General features: G+C 46.7%; 1 protein-coding gene across 1 annotated transcript in view; it reads right to left on the bottom strand.

Moving 5' to 3' along the window:
* The window catches only part of dmxl2 (Dmx-like 2), a gene marked incomplete at its 5' end in the record, with an annotated part of 101,989 nt that overhangs the window by 32,156 nt on the left and 49,253 nt on the right, over positions 1 to 20,580 (bottom strand). The window contains 22 exons of the mRNA XM_083652864.1: positions 1 to 162; positions 301 to 717; positions 897 to 1,075; positions 1,198 to 1,462; positions 2,128 to 2,293; positions 2,460 to 2,557; positions 2,940 to 3,109; positions 3,916 to 4,026; positions 5,184 to 5,319; positions 5,898 to 6,017; positions 7,029 to 7,334; positions 8,097 to 8,745; positions 9,480 to 9,652; positions 11,619 to 11,902; positions 12,549 to 12,776; positions 12,929 to 13,048; positions 14,179 to 14,287; positions 14,490 to 14,579; positions 15,019 to 15,140; positions 15,831 to 16,033; positions 16,939 to 17,168; positions 17,919 to 18,203. The exon at positions 1 to 162 is cut by the window's left edge and continues 21 nt beyond it. Of these exons, the coding sequence (XP_083508990.1) occupies positions 1 to 162; positions 301 to 717; positions 897 to 1,075; positions 1,198 to 1,462; positions 2,128 to 2,293; positions 2,460 to 2,557; positions 2,940 to 3,109; positions 3,916 to 4,026; positions 5,184 to 5,319; positions 5,898 to 6,017; positions 7,029 to 7,334; positions 8,097 to 8,745; positions 9,480 to 9,652; positions 11,619 to 11,902; positions 12,549 to 12,776; positions 12,929 to 13,048; positions 14,179 to 14,287; positions 14,490 to 14,579; positions 15,019 to 15,140; positions 15,831 to 16,033; positions 16,939 to 17,168; positions 17,919 to 18,203 (4,623 nt within the window). The remainder of the gene's footprint in view (positions 163 to 300; positions 718 to 896; positions 1,076 to 1,197; positions 1,463 to 2,127; positions 2,294 to 2,459; positions 2,558 to 2,939; positions 3,110 to 3,915; positions 4,027 to 5,183; positions 5,320 to 5,897; positions 6,018 to 7,028; positions 7,335 to 8,096; positions 8,746 to 9,479; positions 9,653 to 11,618; positions 11,903 to 12,548; positions 12,777 to 12,928; positions 13,049 to 14,178; positions 14,288 to 14,489; positions 14,580 to 15,018; positions 15,141 to 15,830; positions 16,034 to 16,938; positions 17,169 to 17,918; positions 18,204 to 20,580) is intronic.

The raw sequence follows: 20,580 nt of genomic DNA on the forward strand, positions 1-20,580 counted from the left end.
CATGGCTCCTATCTCCTTCTCCAGCCAGTTGTAGAGCTGGAAGCGGAGTTTCCCTCCGTCCACCTCGTAGCCCGTGGCCAACGTGCGCAGCTCCGTCATGAGGATCTTCAGACAGGCACGGAACTTCAGCTGCTCTGCTATCACGTCCACCTCCGACTCAGCCTGAAAACAATTCAGATGAGAGTGACTTTAAATCAAAATAATAATAATCTTTCAGGTATATAGGGTAACATGACCATACCTGGTTTCATGTATTTGTAATTATTAGAGTGGTTTCTAGCGACACCGTGTTAATCCTACCTGAGAGTCCTCTCTCTGCAGCCCTGAGGCGCTGATCCCTGACCCTGCGTCTGCTTTGAACTCAGTCTCTGGTTTCTTCATGGACAGACCTCCATCATCGTCATCATCGTCCTCATCTTCTTCATCCTCCTCCTTGTCACCTCCCCAGTCCAGCTGCAGGCCCTCGGCCTCCACCTTGACCAGAGGCTGGCTCCAGTCCAGCCCAGCTGTGTTATCGTCGGCTCCCCAGGCCTGCGTAGGGGCTGTCGGGGCTCCCCACTCCATGCCTCCCTGGGTGCCGTTCTCCAGCGGCTGGCTTGAGTTCAATGAGTTCATGTTGGCCATGGATGAACCTTTACTTAGGGGCGAGGAGCCAGATTTCTTGGTCACCTTGGGTATCTTGGAGAGCACCTCCAGGGCCAGGACTGGGCAGCCCACCTGCAGAAGATTGAGATAGTATAGTAAGTCAAAACTATCAGACATTCTCCTAATTTATTTGATCAAACTAAAAAAACTAGAAAAGAAAAAGTACATAAAAAGTCCCATCTGTATCAGAAAAACTGGACTGAGTGTGTCCCGTATCGCTGGGACACACTGTCACAATCAAACCAGCCCACCTTGAAGTGTGCGTTGGCGGTGGTGAAGAAGAGCTTGCGTTCGATGAGGTTGATCTCGTCGGCGCCGAGGCCCACAGTGCCCGCCGGGGTCGCAAAGTGGCGCCGGATGATCAGCGGGTGCGTCCTCAGGTAGTTGTAGAAACTGAACACCACGGGGTTGCACGACTTCACCATCACATCTGAGACAGAAGACAACGGGAGGAACAAGAGAGAGTCACCGTCGTGTGGATATTTCAGCACAGCACCACCTGCAGGTGATATGCGTGCTAAACAAACGAATACGTTGAACCGACAAACTGACCGGGGTTCTCGTCGTTGTCTTTGGGGATGCGCTCCAGCAGCGTGTCGAGGGCTCGGGTGTAGTCCTTCAGGATCCAGAAGGCGATGCTGCGGAGGAAGGGGTCGGGGTGGAGTCTGGAGCAGTGGTACCCTCTGCCGTCCTTATTACAGCCCAGGACCTTCTCATAGAGGAGGCCCTGGCAGGTGGACGAGCTCTCAAAGTCGGCCTCGTACAGCCGGGACACTATCATGGCTAACTGGAGATCCTCCATCTTCTCCAACAACACCTACACACCACGGAGAGGAGAGGAGAGGAGAGGAGAGGAGAGGAGAGGAGAGGAGAGGAGAGGAGAGGAGGGAGTGGGTTACATACATTTCAAAAGTGGATGAAACGGTGTGGCAGTGCAGTGAGCAGCTGCTAGAGTCTCAATTCTGCCCTGAAACATTTTCACAGAAATCTAAGCCTAGTGAGGTAGTGATTCCCGCTGTAATTGCCAAGTGGAGCCGCAGCAAACGAAAGTCCCTCTTGTAAACCCGGGGTTTGCCTATCTGTGTGTTTTGACTACGGCGAGCCCAGGCCAAGGCAAACTCTGCAGGCTGTTGCTGTATCTTATCGATGGGAGTTTAGACTTCTGTCGTATGGTTGAAAAGGCTCAGGTGCTGGAGAACAGCCATGAATACCCACCACAATCATGTTTCTGTCTCCCAGACACGCCTGCACACCTTCTGTTGTACAGTATCTCCATAAAACAAGGATACGCCAAGTTTCCAGCGTCAGGTCTATGAACATCTTTTGTGTGTATATTGTTTGTATTGTGTGCGTCTTTGTGTGATTGAGTGTACATGTTGAGCGTCTGTGAGTGTGAATCTGTGTGTGTGTGTGTGTGAATCTGTTTTGTGTGCGTGTGAATCTGTGTGTGTGTGTGTGTGTGTGCGTGTGTGTTGTTCACACCTCTATGGCATCTTTGAGTGATCCAGCGAGCAGGAAGAAGGCAGCGGACTGTTCAAAGCGTTGCTTGCCCAGCAGGGAAAATGCATTTTTCAGAGCTGCCGTTCGCCAGCGATCTTCGGTGAAATTATTCTTGAAAAACTGAGTCATCTTCTCGTCGTGCTGAGACCTGAGAGAGAGAGAAACCCACACAGCGTGGAAACAGATGTCAACTTCAAATGAAAATGAAACACTGGCTAAATACAAATGAATTCTGCTGCATATAATAAAAATAATAACTTTATAGAATATATATATATATAATAACTATATAGAATAGAGAAACAGTCTCCCACCTGAAGAGGCCCCACAGGACAGCCTTTTTCTTCATGGCCAAGTAGAACAGAGCAGCATCTAGTGGGTCATTGTGTCTCTGGAATGCAGCTTTACCTATCTGATCATATCAATATTACAGTTATATTAGCAGTTATATTTATTAGCAAATAATCATATTTCAAAGCGGCTGTAAAATATTTGATAAATGCACATCTTTGACAGCACAAACATTCATTTAAACATCAACGCACTAACTGCAAATCATGCCTCACACCAGTGCTAATGTGTTGCTAACGCTGTATTCATGTCACATCAGGAGAAGTGACAGAACGGGGTGACACGTTCATGTTAGAGGAACATCTCATCAAGTGCCTCTGAAAGCCTTAAAGTCCCTCAGATCAAATTCATTGATTCTGTGAAGCCGCTTTCCACTTTTCACAGTGTACAGGTAGAATGGAGATAGTCTGCTACGGGGCTGGTGCTGAGCTTGATCCTGGTACCTTCTCCACCATCTTGCGCAGCGTGTTGATGTTGCGTATCCACCAGCCCACTCCGACGGCGCGGAGCTCCGACCACTGGGGGTCGCCTCTCTGCATGGCCGGGATCATGTTGAGCATCTCTTCCTCCGCCTCCGAGTGGAAGGCCCACGCAAAGTGGCACGTTGCCAGGCCTGCCACAAACACAAGGGACAGAAATAGCCTGATATTTCAAACTGCATCGTCGATTCATAAACCCGTTGTCTCTTCGTCTGAGATTGTGCTCACTTCAGAGCATTTCTATGAGGGGGCGGGCTTCGTGCGGTCTTCCCTAACCAATCGGCAGGGCAGCCCGCAGCAGTCTTGCTAGTCACAAGCACAAGCTAACGTAGCTAGCTAATGCTAGCCAGCTTCTCCACGTTCAGCAGCTCAAGTCGGCCGACTTTGTACTTGTCGTTTTAACGTAGGTTTTATCGTACGCTGCAGTAACTAATAAGACGTACAAAGTACAAAGTAATAGAAGTACAAAGTCGGTCAAAGTTGGCTGCTTAATGTGGAGAAGCTGGCTAGCATTAGCTAGCTATGTCATGTTGTGTAATCTGTATGCCTCTAAGATCACATAATGACGGAGAGCAGAATATCAGCAACGTGCTTTACTCTTTACTTTACGTCTGAGCAGGAAGTTACATGTCCGTCACATAAACCGGTCCGTGCGGCAACATCAACCTAGGACTAGAATCCACATTATAGGACACGTTGGCTTTGGCCACAGCTGTTTCTGTTTGTGCATGATGACTGACAACAGCGTTAGCCAATCGGCGTCTGTCATTGGATTTTCAACCCAAATTCATAACTGTGGAGTGGGCGTGGCTTGGAAAGTCTGGAGCCAGGCTAGGACAGAATAGTTTGATTTGTGCGATTTCTTTTGGCTCTTTTTGTGTCACAGTTCATGTCAGTATTCAGCAGAGGTGCAGCGTGTCGTCGTGTCGCTGTGCGTTACCCTGGTGCAGCAGCTGCATGCGGTAGAGGGGGGGCAGAGAGGTGAGCAGGCAGGTATGAAGACGCATGGCCAGCAGGTACCTCAGTCCACACTCGTCCAGAGCCTCACCACCTGCATAACCAACACAACAGCGCTCTGAGCGTCACCATGCTCCTTCCAGGGAGCAGCAGATCACTCCACCAAAATGGCACCATTGCAAAAAAAAAAAAAAAAAAAAGCCAGCATCACTCTAGTTCATGTATGTCTCTTGTCCCTGAACCTTCTTACCCTCTTCTGTGCTTACTTGAACACTGGAACAACCTGCTAACGTCTTCCTATCAAAAGACTAAATAAATATGATGGAAATTGGGAGGGAAAAGTAGTAGCATAAACACTTTTGTTTATGTTACTGAGTTTTGATGACTGGAGATAATAACCATAACACAAACAATGATTAGGTTGTATTTCTATAACCTTTAGTTGGCTTTAATACGATATGAAGTCTTACTGAGGGCGAGATCTGATGGACTAGCAGACATGGAGGCGGGCCGGCACGCTAACGTGCGTGAATTTGATGGCTGCCTGATGCGTGCGTATCTTGCAGGTGCAGCTATGACGCACGACCACGTACATAATTAACAATAATGCCATACGATGAAGATCCCTGTAAGAAAATTGTATTTTCACTTGGCCCCTCTCCAGGGAGGTCAGAGTGCATGTGAACTACAGAACAGCAGGTGGTCAGTAGGCCTATCGTACCTGAGGATGCTTGCTTTATATTGCATTGTTTTTGTTGTTGTTGCGTATTATAGTTTATTTATATGCATGACTTTTACACGTTACAGATCAAATATTATATTATAATTTATTGTATAGTTCACTAGCTTGCTGTGCTATGTTATTGTACTGAGGCACTACAAGTGCAAAATAGCCTTCGGTTATACTGTGGTGCAATCTGTAAAGATAATGTGCTGTCCCTGTCCAATAAACACATCAAGTAAAGCAACACAAACACATGCTGACCTGTGTACTGCTGGTCAGCAACACAAACACATGCTGACCTGTGTACTGCTGGTCAGCAACACAAACACATGCTTACCTGTGTACTGCTGGTCAGCAACACAAACACATGCTGACCTGTGTACTGCTGGTCAGCAACACAAACACATGCTGACCTGTGTACTGCTGGTCAGCAACACAAACACATGCTGACCTGTGTACTGCTGGTCAGCAACACAAACACATGCTTACCTGTGTACTGCTGGTCAGCAACACAAACACATGCTTACCTGTGTACTGCTGGTCAGCGGACCTGGTGACCTCGGCGCTGGTGGTGGCGACCGTGTCGGCCAGGGCCACCAGGAACATCTGCTCCAGCCTGGTCAGGCCCGGGAGGCTGGAGTGCATCAGGTGACTGGACAATAACTGGACACACAGAGGGAGGCAGGGAGAGGAGGGGAGGAAGAGGAGGGAGGCAGGGAGAGGAGGGGAGGAAGAGGAGGGAGGCAGGGAGAGGAGGGGAGGAAGAGGAGGGAGGCAGGGAGAGGAGGGGAGGAAGAGGAGGGAGGCAGGGAGAGGAGGGGAGGAAGAGGAGGGAGGCAGGGAGAGGAGGGGAGGAAGAGGAGGGAGGCAGGGAGAGGAGGGGAGGAAGAGGAGGGAGGCAGCGAGAGGAGGGGAGGAAGAGTTAAGAATGAGAAGAGAGGAGAGGAGTAAGGGAATAAAGGGAGATTCAAATAGTCAAATAGTTAGGAACGTCTCAATGATCAAGAACAATGATGGAAAGATGTTTTTTAATGCATCTATATCAATTAATCACCATTCAACATTTACAGGTTGAAGTAGGCTTTCAAAACATTTGGATGGGGTGTGGACTCCTGGAATATAATACGTCATCCCAGGAAAGAAATCCTTATCAAAATGAAGAGTAACCACACCCTACATTGGGAATGACGACAATTTTGAATGTTTTAAATTGGCTGCGCTGCTAAAATATCCAGCAGTACCTGGGCATGTTCTGGTCCAAAATAGGTGGGGCCGTACTGAGAGAGGTTGATGATGCGAGACTTCTTCTCTGGTTTCTCGGTGGCAAAGCTCACAAAGTCATCGGTGGTCACCGCCTGCACCTGTTCACGCAAGGAGGATGGGATGTAAGCATCAGTGGTGAGTAAGTAGGTAGGTAAGGTTAACAACAAAAGCCAAACTCTCCAACGCCACCTAGTGGAACTGTGTCCTTAGTCGAACACTACAGCCCTGAGTCGGCCACGTCCAGTCTGATGCTAGTCTCGGTTCCCAGACGTTTGGTGAGCGGTGCCAACAGCGCCACCTAACCACCAAACGTCTGGGAATTTCATTGTCAAAATCTGTCTCTTCGAGCCCGGCGAGAACGGCCGGCAGCAGACACACCTACATTTATTATTAGAATTTTATTTGGTAGCTGCAATGCAATGTTTCATAGTTCCAATATAGAGCAAGACACTGATGTGCTGCAAAGAGAGTTTATACCTGTTGTTTACTTTACAATAATTTTTCCTACCCGGAAGTGGTCCGCAGCGCTTGCTACTGTGAGTCATCAGCAGGCTCTGTAACGTAGCCTCGGGAGTCGGGCTTATCGCTGGGGGAAAGACCTCTAGCCGCCGGGGCCGGATGAAACACGTCCTATTAACAGGTTATGTTTGTTTCTAAGTGAATAATATGTTTCTCCGCAAACGCAACAGCACCGGTTCTGCATGAGCGTCACTGCCCGCAGAAAGCAGGCCCGCCCACAACACTCATGATTGGTTCTCCGATGCAAGGCTTCCAACAGCACCACCTAACGTTATGAAAAGATTTAAATAGTAATATTCTCAGTCTTAAGGTAGTGAAACGGATTAAGACTGAGAGCTGAGTCTAGTCTGATGCAAGCCAGGGGTGTCCCGAGTCAGGGCCAGCCTAGCTCACAGCTAAATGACCGACAATAGCGTCCTTTCTCTGACTGGTAAACACAAATCTAGAGTAAATGATTAAAGCGATATATCGCTAGAAAGGTAAGAAGTTATACTTGACTTTACGGTCATTTATAAGAGTAACTGAAGTTGTCCGACTTACTGTAGGATAACGGCAGCAAAAGTGTCCGACCCAGAGCACCGTGAGGTTACCTGGAAGAGGTCGGCGTACTGGTCCCCTGAGCTCTTCTGGGCCCCCTCTCCCTCCTCCTCCCCTCCCTTGTAGGAGGTGTCCAGGTCGGCTGACAGCAGGGCGTAGAGGGGCAGCGGGGGGATGGAGTTGATCTCCGTGTAGTCCCGGCCTCCGTCGCGGCCGGCCACGATGGTGTCTTTGGCTGTGCTGCCCGTCACACTGATGGTCCTGGACAGGTGTCTCCTGGCCCCGCCCTCGCCCGCCTCCACGTCCCTCACCACCGCAACCTCGCCGGCGATGCACTTCACCAGGTGGGACAGGATGGCCTGATGGACGCAAGGCCAGCGAAGAACCGTGCAACGATAGAGGTTAGATGAGACAGACTAGAGGACTTTCACTTTTCCAGTTTAGTGTGCAGCTTCAAAGCACACATAAAAACATTCAGTTCTGGTTAGCAAATCATTCCTCAGTTATTACATCATTTAAACTATACTTAGAGCCTGACCCATACTGGATTTTGGAGGCCGATGCCGATACCGATATTAGGAAGCAAAAGAATTCCGATATCGATATATCGGCCGATATTCTTATATTATATAATACACCATTATATTACACAATTCTCTTGCAATGATCCCTCAAATATCAAACACTTGACAAAGATATGACTTGACATGACTTGAGATATGTAATGTAGGGAGGATATTTTACAGCTTATCAATACAAAAACACAAATAGAACAAATATAAAATATAACTTGAGTTAAGAAAGAAGATCAAATATACACGACATGCTGTCTATAACTTAAAAAATACAAAATAAAAAAATATCGGCCAATATCGGCCGATAATATCGCTGGACCGATATATCGGTCGGGCTCTACTTAGGAACATAGAGTGTTGTTGTATAATATCTGTTAAGTGCAGCTCTCAGCCATCACAACAGTCTGTGTGGCTTAGTGGTGGCTAAAGGAATGACGTGTGTGCTGACAACATGACTATTAAATACATAAATAAATATATAAATAGCATGTGGTACTAATCCTTGTCCTGTTTTGGAGCCACTGGATGGAGCTGAAACAGACCCACCTTGGCACGACCGACCTTCCCCAGGTCCATGAGTTCCAGCAGCTGGGTGGGATGGTACTGAGGCAGGGTGGGGGACAGGGAGTGAGCGGCCTCAAACAGGCCGCCCTCCTGCAGGCCTGCCGGGGCACAGAGAGCTTCGTCCACCGCGGTGGGTCCTTCAAACACGCTCTTGGACCTGGCTCTCCCTTCAGAGGTGACCGCGCTCGGACCGCCCGGGAGGACGTTGTCGGCAGACGACAGGCTGACCTCTTCCCCCTCCCCGGGCTTCCTGTCCTGGCGCCACTGGGCGTACACGTGCATCTCGCAGTCCATGCCCACCACCAGGATGCCATCCCTCACCCAGGACAGGGAGACCGGCAGGGAGGGCGTGCCGTCCACGGAGGACAGCAGGTCCACGGAGCGCAGCAGGATCCACCGAGAGCGAACGCCCTGTTTGATGCTGCCCCCTAGGGGAAGGGTGATGACCGCCACCCCCTCCTTGCTGCTGGTCTGCTCGTTGACCATTCCGGAGATGCGGCCGTACATGAGGATGTTGGAGCCCACTCCCACGGTCAGGATGTGGGAGCCGTCCTCCTTGGACAGCCAGTCCAGGTGGACATAGTGCTTGATGTTGGGCGAGCTGTGGTCTCTGCTCATGTACAGGTCGGATCTGACATGGAAAAGAAAAGTGTACTAATTAACTCATATAAAGATGCGGAGACACACACACACACACACACACACTAGGGGTGCTCCGATCCGGCTAAGCCACGATCCGATCCGATTCCGATTCCTGGGGTCACGATCCGATTCCAGAATCGATTCTCGATTCCAACGATTCTCGATTCCAACGATTCTCGATTCCAACGATTCTCGATTCCAGAAACGATTCTCAATTATGTAGTTTTATATTGCAATAACACACAAAGGTAAATATAAGACAAAAAATTACAAATGTATTAATGCTGAACTTCAAATTCAACTTCTGTATTACAGTCAGGGCCTAAATTCATTTTGCAAACTAGGGGGGAATTCCCCCCTTATGTTCTTCAGATAAGATGGATTTATAGGCTGGGGGGGATCTGTAGACTTTGAGAAGGATTTATAGATTTTGGGGGGAATACATTAACCAGAGTTCTTAAGTGCAAGAGGTGGTGGCACCGTGGCAGTACAGTACACAAATGACATGAACATTTGGACACTTATTCAGCCGGTATCTTGCATGTTGCGTTCAGGTGCACTGTATTTTTTTTTTTTTTTTTTTTTTTTACGATTTCAAGAATCGATTCTTGGGAGTTTGGAATCGATCCAGGAATAGTGGCATTAAGAATCGTGATCCTTTCAGAATCAATTTTTTGGAGCACCCCTAACACACACACACACACACACTAGTTGCCTCCTGACCTGCTGTAGACAAAGAGGTTGGAGTCGACGCTGACCCGTGGGTCGAGGGTTGAGGAGGGTCTGGTGAAGTCGTCCAGGTGGAGCGTTTGCTCCAGCACCCACTCTGAGCCCCCAGTAGACTCACACTCGTAGATGGACACATGCATTGAGAAGTCCCCTCCTGAGCCCTGGGGCTGAAGAAAGAAGAACTATGCTTAGAAAAAAAAAAAGTAGTATGAGCTCAATACATTTCTTCACTGGATTAAAAAACAGAGATATGACATGACACGTTCTCCGATGTATGATTTGGACCAAGAAGCTTTCTGAATTTGCTCAGCAGCTGTTGCTGCTACCTGCTGGAGCAGCTGCTGCTGCTACCTGCTGGAGCAGCTGCTGCTGCTACCTGTACGCTTGTAGCTTTCATTGTTTCTTCATAGGACTGTTGAAAGGACAACGGCACTACCTACATGTGTGACCTTGATCCTGTAGCTAAATCCATAGCAATGTATTATACACCTGTTGACATAGACAGCACATAGGATTTACACCACTGTGCCAAACCAGTGCTTCACCTCCCACGGACTTACTGCAGAGGTGTCTGTGGAGATCACCAGCATCTGTGGGCGAGACACGGCCACAGAGGAGGAAGACAAGACCACCACTTCTAATGGTGCTACTATTCCAAAACTGCTAAGAATAATACCATGATGAATCCTGGTGGTTTTCAATGAACTGTGGCTCTCTAAAGACATGTGCAAGCTCATTGGTTGAGGTATATTAGGCTTCTGTCTAATTGGGGCAGAAAGAAATGAGGAAACCAAAAAGCAGTGGGATTTGTGCCTCTACCCCGATGTTGTGTGGTGCAGGAACGACACTCTCGGAGAGACTGTAAGCAACCATCCTTTAGTCTGAGACAGTTTTACCTGCCCCAGGAGGTTGGCAGCATCACTGTCTGCTCGGGTTATGCCACCCCCCCCCCCAAGCGGTAAGTGAAAGCAGGCAGCCATTCATTTAGGAGAATGCATCCAGACACGGTGAAGTGCACAGAAGAGACTCTCTGGCTCATGTCCCAGGGCACTTGAACCATTTTAGGCTGGAATATACTGAAGCAGTTAGAATCCTTTGAAAGGATGTACAGTACCTACCCACTATTTTGCTTGTGGTGCTAAAACCAAAGACAAACTGTAAGTTCCAACGTTGAATATTAAAAGTTAAAGAGGCAGCGCGACACACAATCCACACATGTGCAAGCAACAAGGAAACACTCCACACATCTTCTGAATATTCTGACACTAAAATGGCATTTTTCAGACAGACAGATCAGGAGAAAAATAAACTTGTCTCTGTCTCAGCAACACACTCTCGCGAGATTTGGCAAACATGAACTCATGTTAGCGCCCAGGGAGCGATTAGCTAAAGCTCCATGTGAAGCTTGTTGATGTAGTAGCTAAATCTGTGGCTAGAAAAAAACATTTTTTGAATGGAATATCTTAGTTTCAAATGTATTGAGCTAACAAGGGGCAGCTTTGTGTTTATATGTGTGGTTTGTGTGGAGTTTGGGGAACTCACGATCTCCATTTCAAGTTAGCTTGCTAGGTCAACACTAACCCTGCCTGAAGAAGAAAACAAGTGGGGGGGGGGGGTAACGAGAGTTGGGGAGAGGTCAGGTGACCATTTGCATTTAAGAGACTTGCTGATACCAGTTGTTAGAATTGGCGGAGCCTGCGGTGACCCATCTATAGTAATATAATATCTATGATCCCATGCTGCAGTTTGTCAGCATCGTCCTTTACTATTTGTATGTCCTTGGTGCTGCAGCTTTGATGTCTAAGACTAAGACACATCTTCCTGGAGAGAAGATACAGCTAAAGCTAATCACAGCTAAAGCTAATCACAGCTAAAGCTAATCACAGCTAAAGCTAATCACAGCTAAAGCTAATCTTATGATACAAAGGAATCGATATGTGTGAGCGGGTGCTTCCTGTAGGCTTTTGGTAGATAAGTGTGGGGGTTATTTTCATTCCGAGACCCATCTTTGCTCTTGGGCTTATTCCAGGATGAGTAGCAGCAGCTGCTACTGGTTAACAATGGCTCTTACTCAAAAGATATATTTCATGATATATGGAAGGTGCTCCTCTGGTACAGGTGAGTGTCTCCCACCTGTCCCTGCCGTGGCTGTTTAAAGGCCACCGCCAGCCTCCCGGTGTAGGAGCAGGACACCGCTACGGGACGTCCCGACACACACACTGCGCTGTTGTTGTCCTCCTCTTCGTTCAGCAGGGCCCAGGGCTCCCAGCGGTAGATGGGGCTGTCCTGCGTCTTCCCCTCGCTGTTCCCCTCCTCGACGGTGCAGTGCCAGAAACGCACGCGCGAGTCGGAGCAGGTGGTGACGATCAGGTACGGAGCCAGACACACTGGGTAGATGGAGGAGGAGCTCAGATGTCCTGTGGTAGAGAGAGGAAGGAGGAGATTGGAGACTTCGTGCGGTCAGTGGGGTGTGACTGGTGCTGGGCTTCGCCTTCTTCAGGGCCACTTTGTCTTAATGTGATGTCAGTTGATCATGATCATAGTAGGGCTGCAACTAACGATTATTTTCATAATCGATTAATCTGTCGATTATTTTCTCGATTCATCGATTAGTTGTTTGGGTCTATAAAATGTCAGAAAATGCTAGCAAATGACGATCAGTGATTCCCATAGTCCAAGATGACGCCCTCAAATGTCTTGTTTTGTCCACAACTCAAAGATAATATCAGTTTACTGTCATACAGGAGTAAAGAAACCAGAAAATATTCACATTTAAGAAGCTGGAATCAGAGAATTTAGACTTTTTCTCTTAAAATTGTACTCAAAACGATTCATCGATTATCAAAATAGTTGTCGATTAATTTTCTGTCGATCGACTAATCGATGAATCGTTGCAGCTCTAGATCAGAGGTGCTGCTACGTATAGCATTAGCCTATTAAAACAAACTAACAAAAGATACATTGATGCTGTCCGATGGTCTGGGAGTGTGTGTGTGTGTGAAGACTACCTGCAGAAGGTGTGGCCCTGGTGACCTCCACCCCGTGGGGCAGGAGCATCCCTACCTGCAGAAGGTGTGGCCCTGGTGACCTCCACCCCGTGGGGCAGGTCCAGTCTCTTGCTGTACACCAGCTTGGAGGTGAGGATGAGCTTGCTGGCTGACTGCAGGTTGGCTGTGGAGGCTGAGCGGGGCAGCGGGGTGACGGGAGAAGACTCTGGGGACGAGTCGGGATTCATCCCCTGATTGGGGACCATGAGCTGGCTGTGGAAGTTATACTCTGGAACCGGCTCATCTGGACACGCAAGAGACGTCGACGTTATACAATTCATTCTTACGAGCCTAGCATAAACGTTGTTAGCGCTTCTATATAGCATGTGCTAATATCTGGAAGAACATGTAATTATGACGATAGCTGGCCATCCATGTGTGGCCTACTACACTCACCCATACAGGCGTGGACAGACTTGAGGTGCAGGTGCCACATCTGCAGGACAGAGTTCCTGTTGAGATCCTTCTCGATCACCACCAGGAAGAACTTCTCAGAGAAGGGGGCGGGGTTGTAATCTGGAGGGGGATAAACACATTCAGACAGACCCTCTTATAATGACATTACTCTCCAGTCATGTCCTCTTCTAACCACATTACTCTCCAGTCATGTCCTCTTATAACGACATTACTCTCCAGTCATGTCCTCTTATAACGACATTACTCTCCAGTCATGTCCTCTTATAACGACATTACTCTCCAGTCATGTCCTCTTCTAACGACATTACTCTCCAGTCATGTCCTCTTCTAACGACATTACTCTCCAGTCATGTCCTCTTCTAACCACATTACTCTCCAGTCATGTCCTCTTCTAACGACATTACTCTCCAGTCATGTCCTCTTCTAACGACATTACTCTCCAGTCATGTCCTCTTCTAACGACATTACTCTCCAGTCATGTCCTCTTCTAACGACATTACTCTCCAGTCATGTCCTCTTCTAACCACATTACTCTCCAGTCATGTCCTCTTCTAACCACATTACTCTCCAGTCATGTCCTCTTCTAACCACATTACTCTCCAGTCATGTATTTTTTTTATTTAACCTTTATTTAACCAGATAAAGACATTTGAGATACAAGATCTCTTTTGCGAATGTGATCTGGCCAAGAAGGCAGCAATTGCAAGTCAAGTTACAGTCAACATAATTACAGTACATATAAAGGAAACATAAAAACAGGGCTATAGAGCTGAAACATTTCAAAAAGAAAGGACAACCAAGTACATCATAAATACCACATCCAAGGGTAATAAATAACACAGGATCAAGAACATAAAAACATATGGCCTAAAAACAAATTTACAGGCCGAGAAAGGCAAAGTAAAACTAGACATTACTGCAGGAGCAGCTTGAAGTAAGGACTTCAGATAGAGCATGTTTAAAACTGGACAGAGGAATGGAAGAGACAAGTTTTAAACGGGACTGCAGGTCGTTCCATGACCAGGGACCAAAGTAGGAGAAACTCTTTTTTCCAGATTCAGTTCACATATTGGCTATATGGTTATAGTTGTTGTTTATAGCTACAAACGTAGAGCAGATGTATGAGGGTCTGCAAAAATGCCACAACATCCTAGATTCATTCACCCATTTTCAGACACAGTCAAAAGAAATGGTACTAGACAGAGTGATGATAGTGAAGTATGTCCTACCTTCAGCAGAGGGGAAAGTAGATGTGTAGACTTCTGGTTCCTCCTGTGGCTTATAACCGAGAATGAAGTCCTCCTGGAACACGTGGAGCACCTGGGTGTTGGAGCCACACTGGATGCACAAGGAGGCAACATTGGACAAGGTTTACTTTGTCTATTCGTCAGAAGATCTCAGGAATTCAAGCTGTGATGCGTTGGATCTGAGGTGGATCTGAGGTGGATCTGAGGTGGATCTGAGGTGGATCTGAGGTGGATCTGAGGTGGATCTGAGGTGGATCTGAGGTGGGTGTGAAAAGAGCAGAGTAGCTGCTAACCTGGTTGGTGATGACGTCCAACTCGATGATACATCCGGGCCTGGCAGTGGACTGCTGGCTCACAATGTTGAAAACCTCGCCCACCAGTTTCTAGACGGGCACACGCATACAAAAAGGGTCAGCTATCCATTTAGCCTATGCTATTGGGACCAATAACATTCAATTATTGGATGTAATGTATTGTACACTAGATATAAGTATAAGTGTGGGTACAGGGGGGTGTAGGTGAATATAGTACTGATCAGTATTGAGCACCGATGTGGACTGGGCTGGTTCTGATGTGGGTCTAACTCAACAAAACAAGTGTGATGGGAGGCACTAGATAACCCAAATAACAGTACCACTCATCCCAACTACTCTCTCCTCTAACATCCAAGCCAGGCTTCTACATAAATGCTCTCCCAAAATAGCACAAGAGTCAGTTACATCAAATTCTAACTGAGGACTCAAACAAAAAGAATATCACGTCCCAAAGGAGCAATAACAGTTATTGTTGTGTGCATGTGTTTGTGTGCGTGCGCGTGCTCACAGACGTCTCCGGATCTGACAGCTCGTCCAGTAGTTTTCTGGCATCAACCACAGCTTGATAGAGACGCAGGTTTTTACCATCGGATGCCACGAAGCAGGCACTGGCACTGTTACAATAGGTTCCTAAGAAAGCAATATAAAGGATTGAATGAATGAATGAATGAATGAATGACAATTTTATTTTGAACATTTAAAAAATTGAAATATACATGCATATACACATATAAAAAACAAAAAAAAATAAAAAAATAAGTAATAATAATAAAGAATGGATTAGTTTGCATTCATTTTGTCCTATCAAATAGTGAAGCAAATATCACCCTGGAGTAGAGAGTACTGTAAGTCAATAAATATATAAACATGAGAGTATGTCAATAACTATATTATATAAACGTGTGGTAATATTTCAAGTGCCTGTTGCAGGGCTCTGTGCAACCATTTTAAGAGAATATGTGACTAAAAATACATTTATGCACACACAAAAATGTAGTTCAAAGTCTGAATCAGCATATTTATCAGCTCTTAAATGTCTGTCCTGTGCTGTAAACTGTCACAGTAACGTCTTGTGTTACAGAAGAAGATTCACCAACCGCTAAGTAGGTGTGTTTATATGTCCCAGGATAACAGCTCTCTGAGTAAAACCTCAGATGATTCAGCACACATGGCACTTTCCTGTACATTTAACTTCGACAATTATTTACTCTCGACAAGAATATGTCTGCATGTATCACTGTCATAAAGCACTGAGGTTAAACATTACATCCATAACTAAATATATAAGCTGTGCGTGACCACAGCATTGTATGTGCTTACCGAGCACAGAGCTGGGCACTAGTGTGGGGAGCCAGGCCACGTTGCTGAAGGCGGAGGTGTGCAGAGAATTGATGCGGGCCAGTTCAGAGACCCCTCCGGTGCAGGACAGGGGGCCGATGTGGTCGACTCTCCACAGGATCAGCTCGCTGTAGATGGCGTTGGGGTCGTGGAAGGTTCTCGTAGCTGCGTTACGAAGCTGCTTCCTGGAAGTGCACAAGCGACGCTGGATTACAACTAACCATCAGTCACAAAAGCATTGTCAGTTCTACTAATGGGCCCTTTTCACGGGGGGCATTTTGTGTCGAAAAAGGCAGGGTAAACACAGGTGCAAGCAACACACTAAAGGCGCTGACGGGGTTCTGCGCACCCTCGACTTGGAGCCTTGCCGCCGACTAGCGGCGACAGTGAGACTGTGCATACTCGAACGTAACTCGCCGCGTTGGCTGCAGTACACGTCCAAAACACTAGGTGGCTTGTGGTACACTTACAGTATGTCCGTTACATATGACGTTATCGTGTCGTTTACCAAGAACTTGCAATCATGTCGGTGGGGGGACATTTTATTGTCCCTCCATTTCAAAACTCATTCCGGTGAGCCTGTAGAAGGCTTTGCTAGATGAGGGACAAGCGCTGTTAAATGTGGAAATGGCATTTCCTCATTCTTCACAACAAGTACTTCAGCGGATATGTGCGCGGCCCAAGGCAACGGCCAATCACAGCTCTGGTGCTGGTCACGTCACGTCCGCGTCGACGCCGCGGAGTCACATTTTCGAGGAGCTGCACGCCCCCTCCGCCGAGCTGCGGCGACCCTCTCGGCGCAGTCAGCGCCGGCGATTTCACGTGAGCATAATTTGCGCTTAATGAGGGTTTCCAATTTCCATTCATGGAAGTTGGAAACCCTCATTAGTGTTTTGCTTGCACCTGTGTTTACCCTGCCTTTTCGACACAAAATGGCCCCCGTGAAAAGGGTCTATTCAACTATGACACCAGCGATTTGTGTGTGTGTGTGTGTGCAGGAATGGCTCAAACTCGACAAAATCTGAAGAGTAGGCGAAACACGATTGGGGACTCGGGAGTCTGGAAAAAGGCTGGCTTGTCTGCTCCATACCTGGGAAGAGTCTTGGGAGGGGGCAGGGCCGGGGGCTGCTCTCCCTCCAGGCTGCTGGGTGCTGATGGAGGGGTGAGCAGGGCGTTGTGGTGGGACGAGGTCAGCAGCAGGGGCAGCACCGTGTGGCAGGCCTGCTCGTTCAGGTGGAAGCGGTGGCCACAGTACCGGAACTTGTGAGACACGGTCAGCACGTTGGAGAAGGCAGAGCGCTCGGCAAACGTCACTGACCACTGGAGACAGAAGGAGGAGCCGAGGAGAACTTCAGTGAGGGCTGTGAAGACGGCAAGGCTCAATATACACAAATAGATGGATTCATTAATAGGTTTATGGTTTGAAATGTGGTACTGGTATGAATTTGTAGGGCTTCAGGAGGGGTAAAATAAGTACAGTACTATATTTATTTATTTATTTTTATTTTTTTAGGATAATGCGTCGCCTACCATCACTCCACATGTATGGAGCCCCAGACCAAATGATCTACTGCGGGCATATGGGTGATTTTGGTTCACTTAACCAGTATGTTGATCATGGGCCAACCAGGGATGGGCGATATGGACACATTTAAATATCACAATATTTTTTTTACCAAATACCTCAATATCGATATTGCGACAAAAGTGTAGGGATGACCATTGGTGCTTTCACAAAATAATTACACAATGATTATTATTATTTTTTGATAACCATCAGTAATGTGGATATAATGACTATGTGGGAAAAGGCAAATAATAGTTCAGTTCAATAGTTCAATAAAAGTTCAGAAAATGACATCACTTTACTGTAACGCAGCCTTTAAAACCAGGAATAGACAACACTTATGCCATAATCACGATATTGCGATATCCAAAATCAAAACGATATCTAGTCTCATATCACGATATCGATAGAATATTGATATATTGCCCAGCCCTAGGTCCAACCTCCCCAAACAATGGTGCATCCCCTTAAAAGAGGGTCCCTTCTTCCCAGCATTCGGTCACCTGGTTGAGGGAGCCATCCACGTGCTTGGAGACCATCATGACGGCAGGCCCGATGCCCGGGTGGGGGTTGAGAGAGGAGCCCAGGGCGGAGGAGCCCAGGGCGGAGGAGCCCAGGCCAGCTGAGGCTGAGACAGAGTGGGAGACACGTGGAGCCCTCCTCCCCTGCTCCACCGCCCCGGGACTCTGGCCCTCGTTCAAAGTGCAGGCGTACATCAGGATATTTTTACTCAGCGAGTTGGCGTCGCCCGTGGGGAACGCCACTGGAATACGAGAGGAGAAGGACACCTGGGACGAGAGTGGGAGAGAAGAAGAACAATGTAACCACATATTCTCCACAGATCCTCTCATTTTCATACCAGCAGAGGACTACAGGAGTTAAGAGTATGTGAAAAAGTCTGAAGATTCATGCTACATTTTCACAATATTGTTTCCCCCATTATGTAAATACTGCTCAATAAAGAACATACACGATTTGATGAAAATTATTTTGCAAATCATGACAAAGTTTTAATAGCCCACAGGTATAGACGGTTTTCACAGAATTGTGTTGCTAGGGAACAGGTTGGAACCTAGCTTATGCCCCGTCAGTTATTGCACCAGCGAACACTGGAAACAGGAAGTGAGCTGGGGGACATTTAGAATGTTTATGTTGTCCAGTTGAAACGGTCTATTGAGGAGTGAAGTGTATCACGTCTTGAAGAAGAGAAACGGATATTATAATAATAATAATAATAAGCTTTATTTGTATAGCACCTTTCATACATGAAATGCAGCTCAAAGTGCTGGACATGCAAGAAAAAGACATTTAAAACAGGAGCAATCAAACCATAGCAAAAGAGAATACATTAAAACCAATTTGTAGACATGGAAATAAGTAAACACAATAAGAATGATAACATAATTAAAATAGAAGTAAAGAAATAAAAGATAAAAAATAAAAGAATTAAAAATAAATAGACAATTTATAGACATGAAAATAAGTTAACACAATAAAAATGATAAAGTAAATAAAAGGTAAAAATAATAAAAAGATAAAAAATAAAAAATAAAATCTTAAATAGAACTAAAAGAAACTAAGAACTTGCATGGGGATAAAACACTAAATGAAAATAAAATAAGCGGGTTAGTTAAAGGCCTTCAAATAAAGGTAGGTTTTTAGCTCCTTTTTAAAAATGTTCACGGAGCTTGTCTGTTTAATGTAGTCAGGCAAGGTGTTCCACAGTTTTGGTGCATAGTGCATAAAAGCAGTTTGCCCGCTGTGTTTGTGCAGTACTTTTGGAACAGCTAAAAGACCGGAATTTGAGGACCTAAGGGCTCTTTGCGGTTGGTAAGGTGTAAAGAAATCTAAAATGTATGAAGATATTAGGAGTCACTACAGCTAGTGTGCTGCCACAGCGTGAGTGAGTGAGTGAGTGAGTGTAGTCATGTGACTAATATTCTGCATGTTTTTAGTGTGGGTCCATACCGATGCTGTATGGAGGAAACCCCAGGGGAGCAGGGGGAGAACATGCAAACTCCACACATGAGATAGCCCACATGGGCACCAGGCACTGAGGACATGGAGGAGACACGCCCTCAGCGCCACAGCGTCCCCGGCGGGGATCGAACCCAGGACCTTCTAGCTGTGAGGCGACAGCGCTACCACTGCGCCACCGTCCCCCCGGGACAGTGTGGGGATGAGTGAGTGGGAGAGTGACAGAGGGATTCAGTGAGGAACTCACACCATGTTGGATTTACTGTAACACATGAGCTGCCGACTGTGGAGAGAAACCTTCTTGTCCGCCTCCTAATACAGTAATTACAAGTAGGACAGGTGGCTATTTCTGGTTGGCTGCGATATCAACCTGCTCCCATATCACAAAGTGTGTAAGAACATGGCAGTGAAACCAGCACATCTCAGCAGTGCACGTTAATTATCAGTTATATTCACACAATCAGCTACTTGTGAAAAGCACGTGAGAAATGTATGTTGTTTTCTGGAGGAGGGGGGAAAAATCCAATCTGTCCATTTGTAAATGTTTTAACACACACACACACGCACGCGCGCGCACACACACACACACACACACACACACACACACCGCGCGCGCGCGCGCGCGCACACACACACAAAACCTGCCAACATTAAAGGAACACTCCACCAATTTTCAATGTTGATTTATTTTGCACAGAATCTCACACATATCCCAAAAGTGTAAACCGTTTTGCAGACAATCATTTAGTTTGACAGTTATTGAGAATTGATTTGAGTAAAGTTGTGGACCAGTGATTGAATTTGTGCATGAATGACATCACTGGTCCACAGCTTTACTCAAAGCAACTCTCAACAACTGTCAAACTAAATGATTGTCTGCAAAACGGTTTACACTTTTCGGATATGTGTGAGATTCTGTGCAAAATAAATCAGCATTGAAAATTGGTGGAGTGTCCCTTTAATCTGTGAAAAAGAGGACCCCTTTGAAAACGTGTTTTACCTCGCCAAAGATTTAGCCTAAAGCTGGAGTGTTATTTAGCTCCCTTCCCAACAAGCTAGCATGGCCAATGGAGGCCTTAGGTCCTAGTTCCTCGTGGTGCGGCTCACGAGAATTTTGCGGCTGTAAGCTGTAATCAGGGCGTCCTTGAAAAAGAGAGCTTGCTCTCAATGGCCCTCCCCGAATAAAGA

The sequence above is a fragment of the Poromitra crassiceps genome (genome assembly GCF_964638095.1).
Source record: "Poromitra crassiceps genome assembly, chromosome: 16".
Lineage (NCBI taxonomy): Eukaryota > Metazoa > Chordata > Actinopteri > Beryciformes > Melamphaidae > Poromitra > Poromitra crassiceps.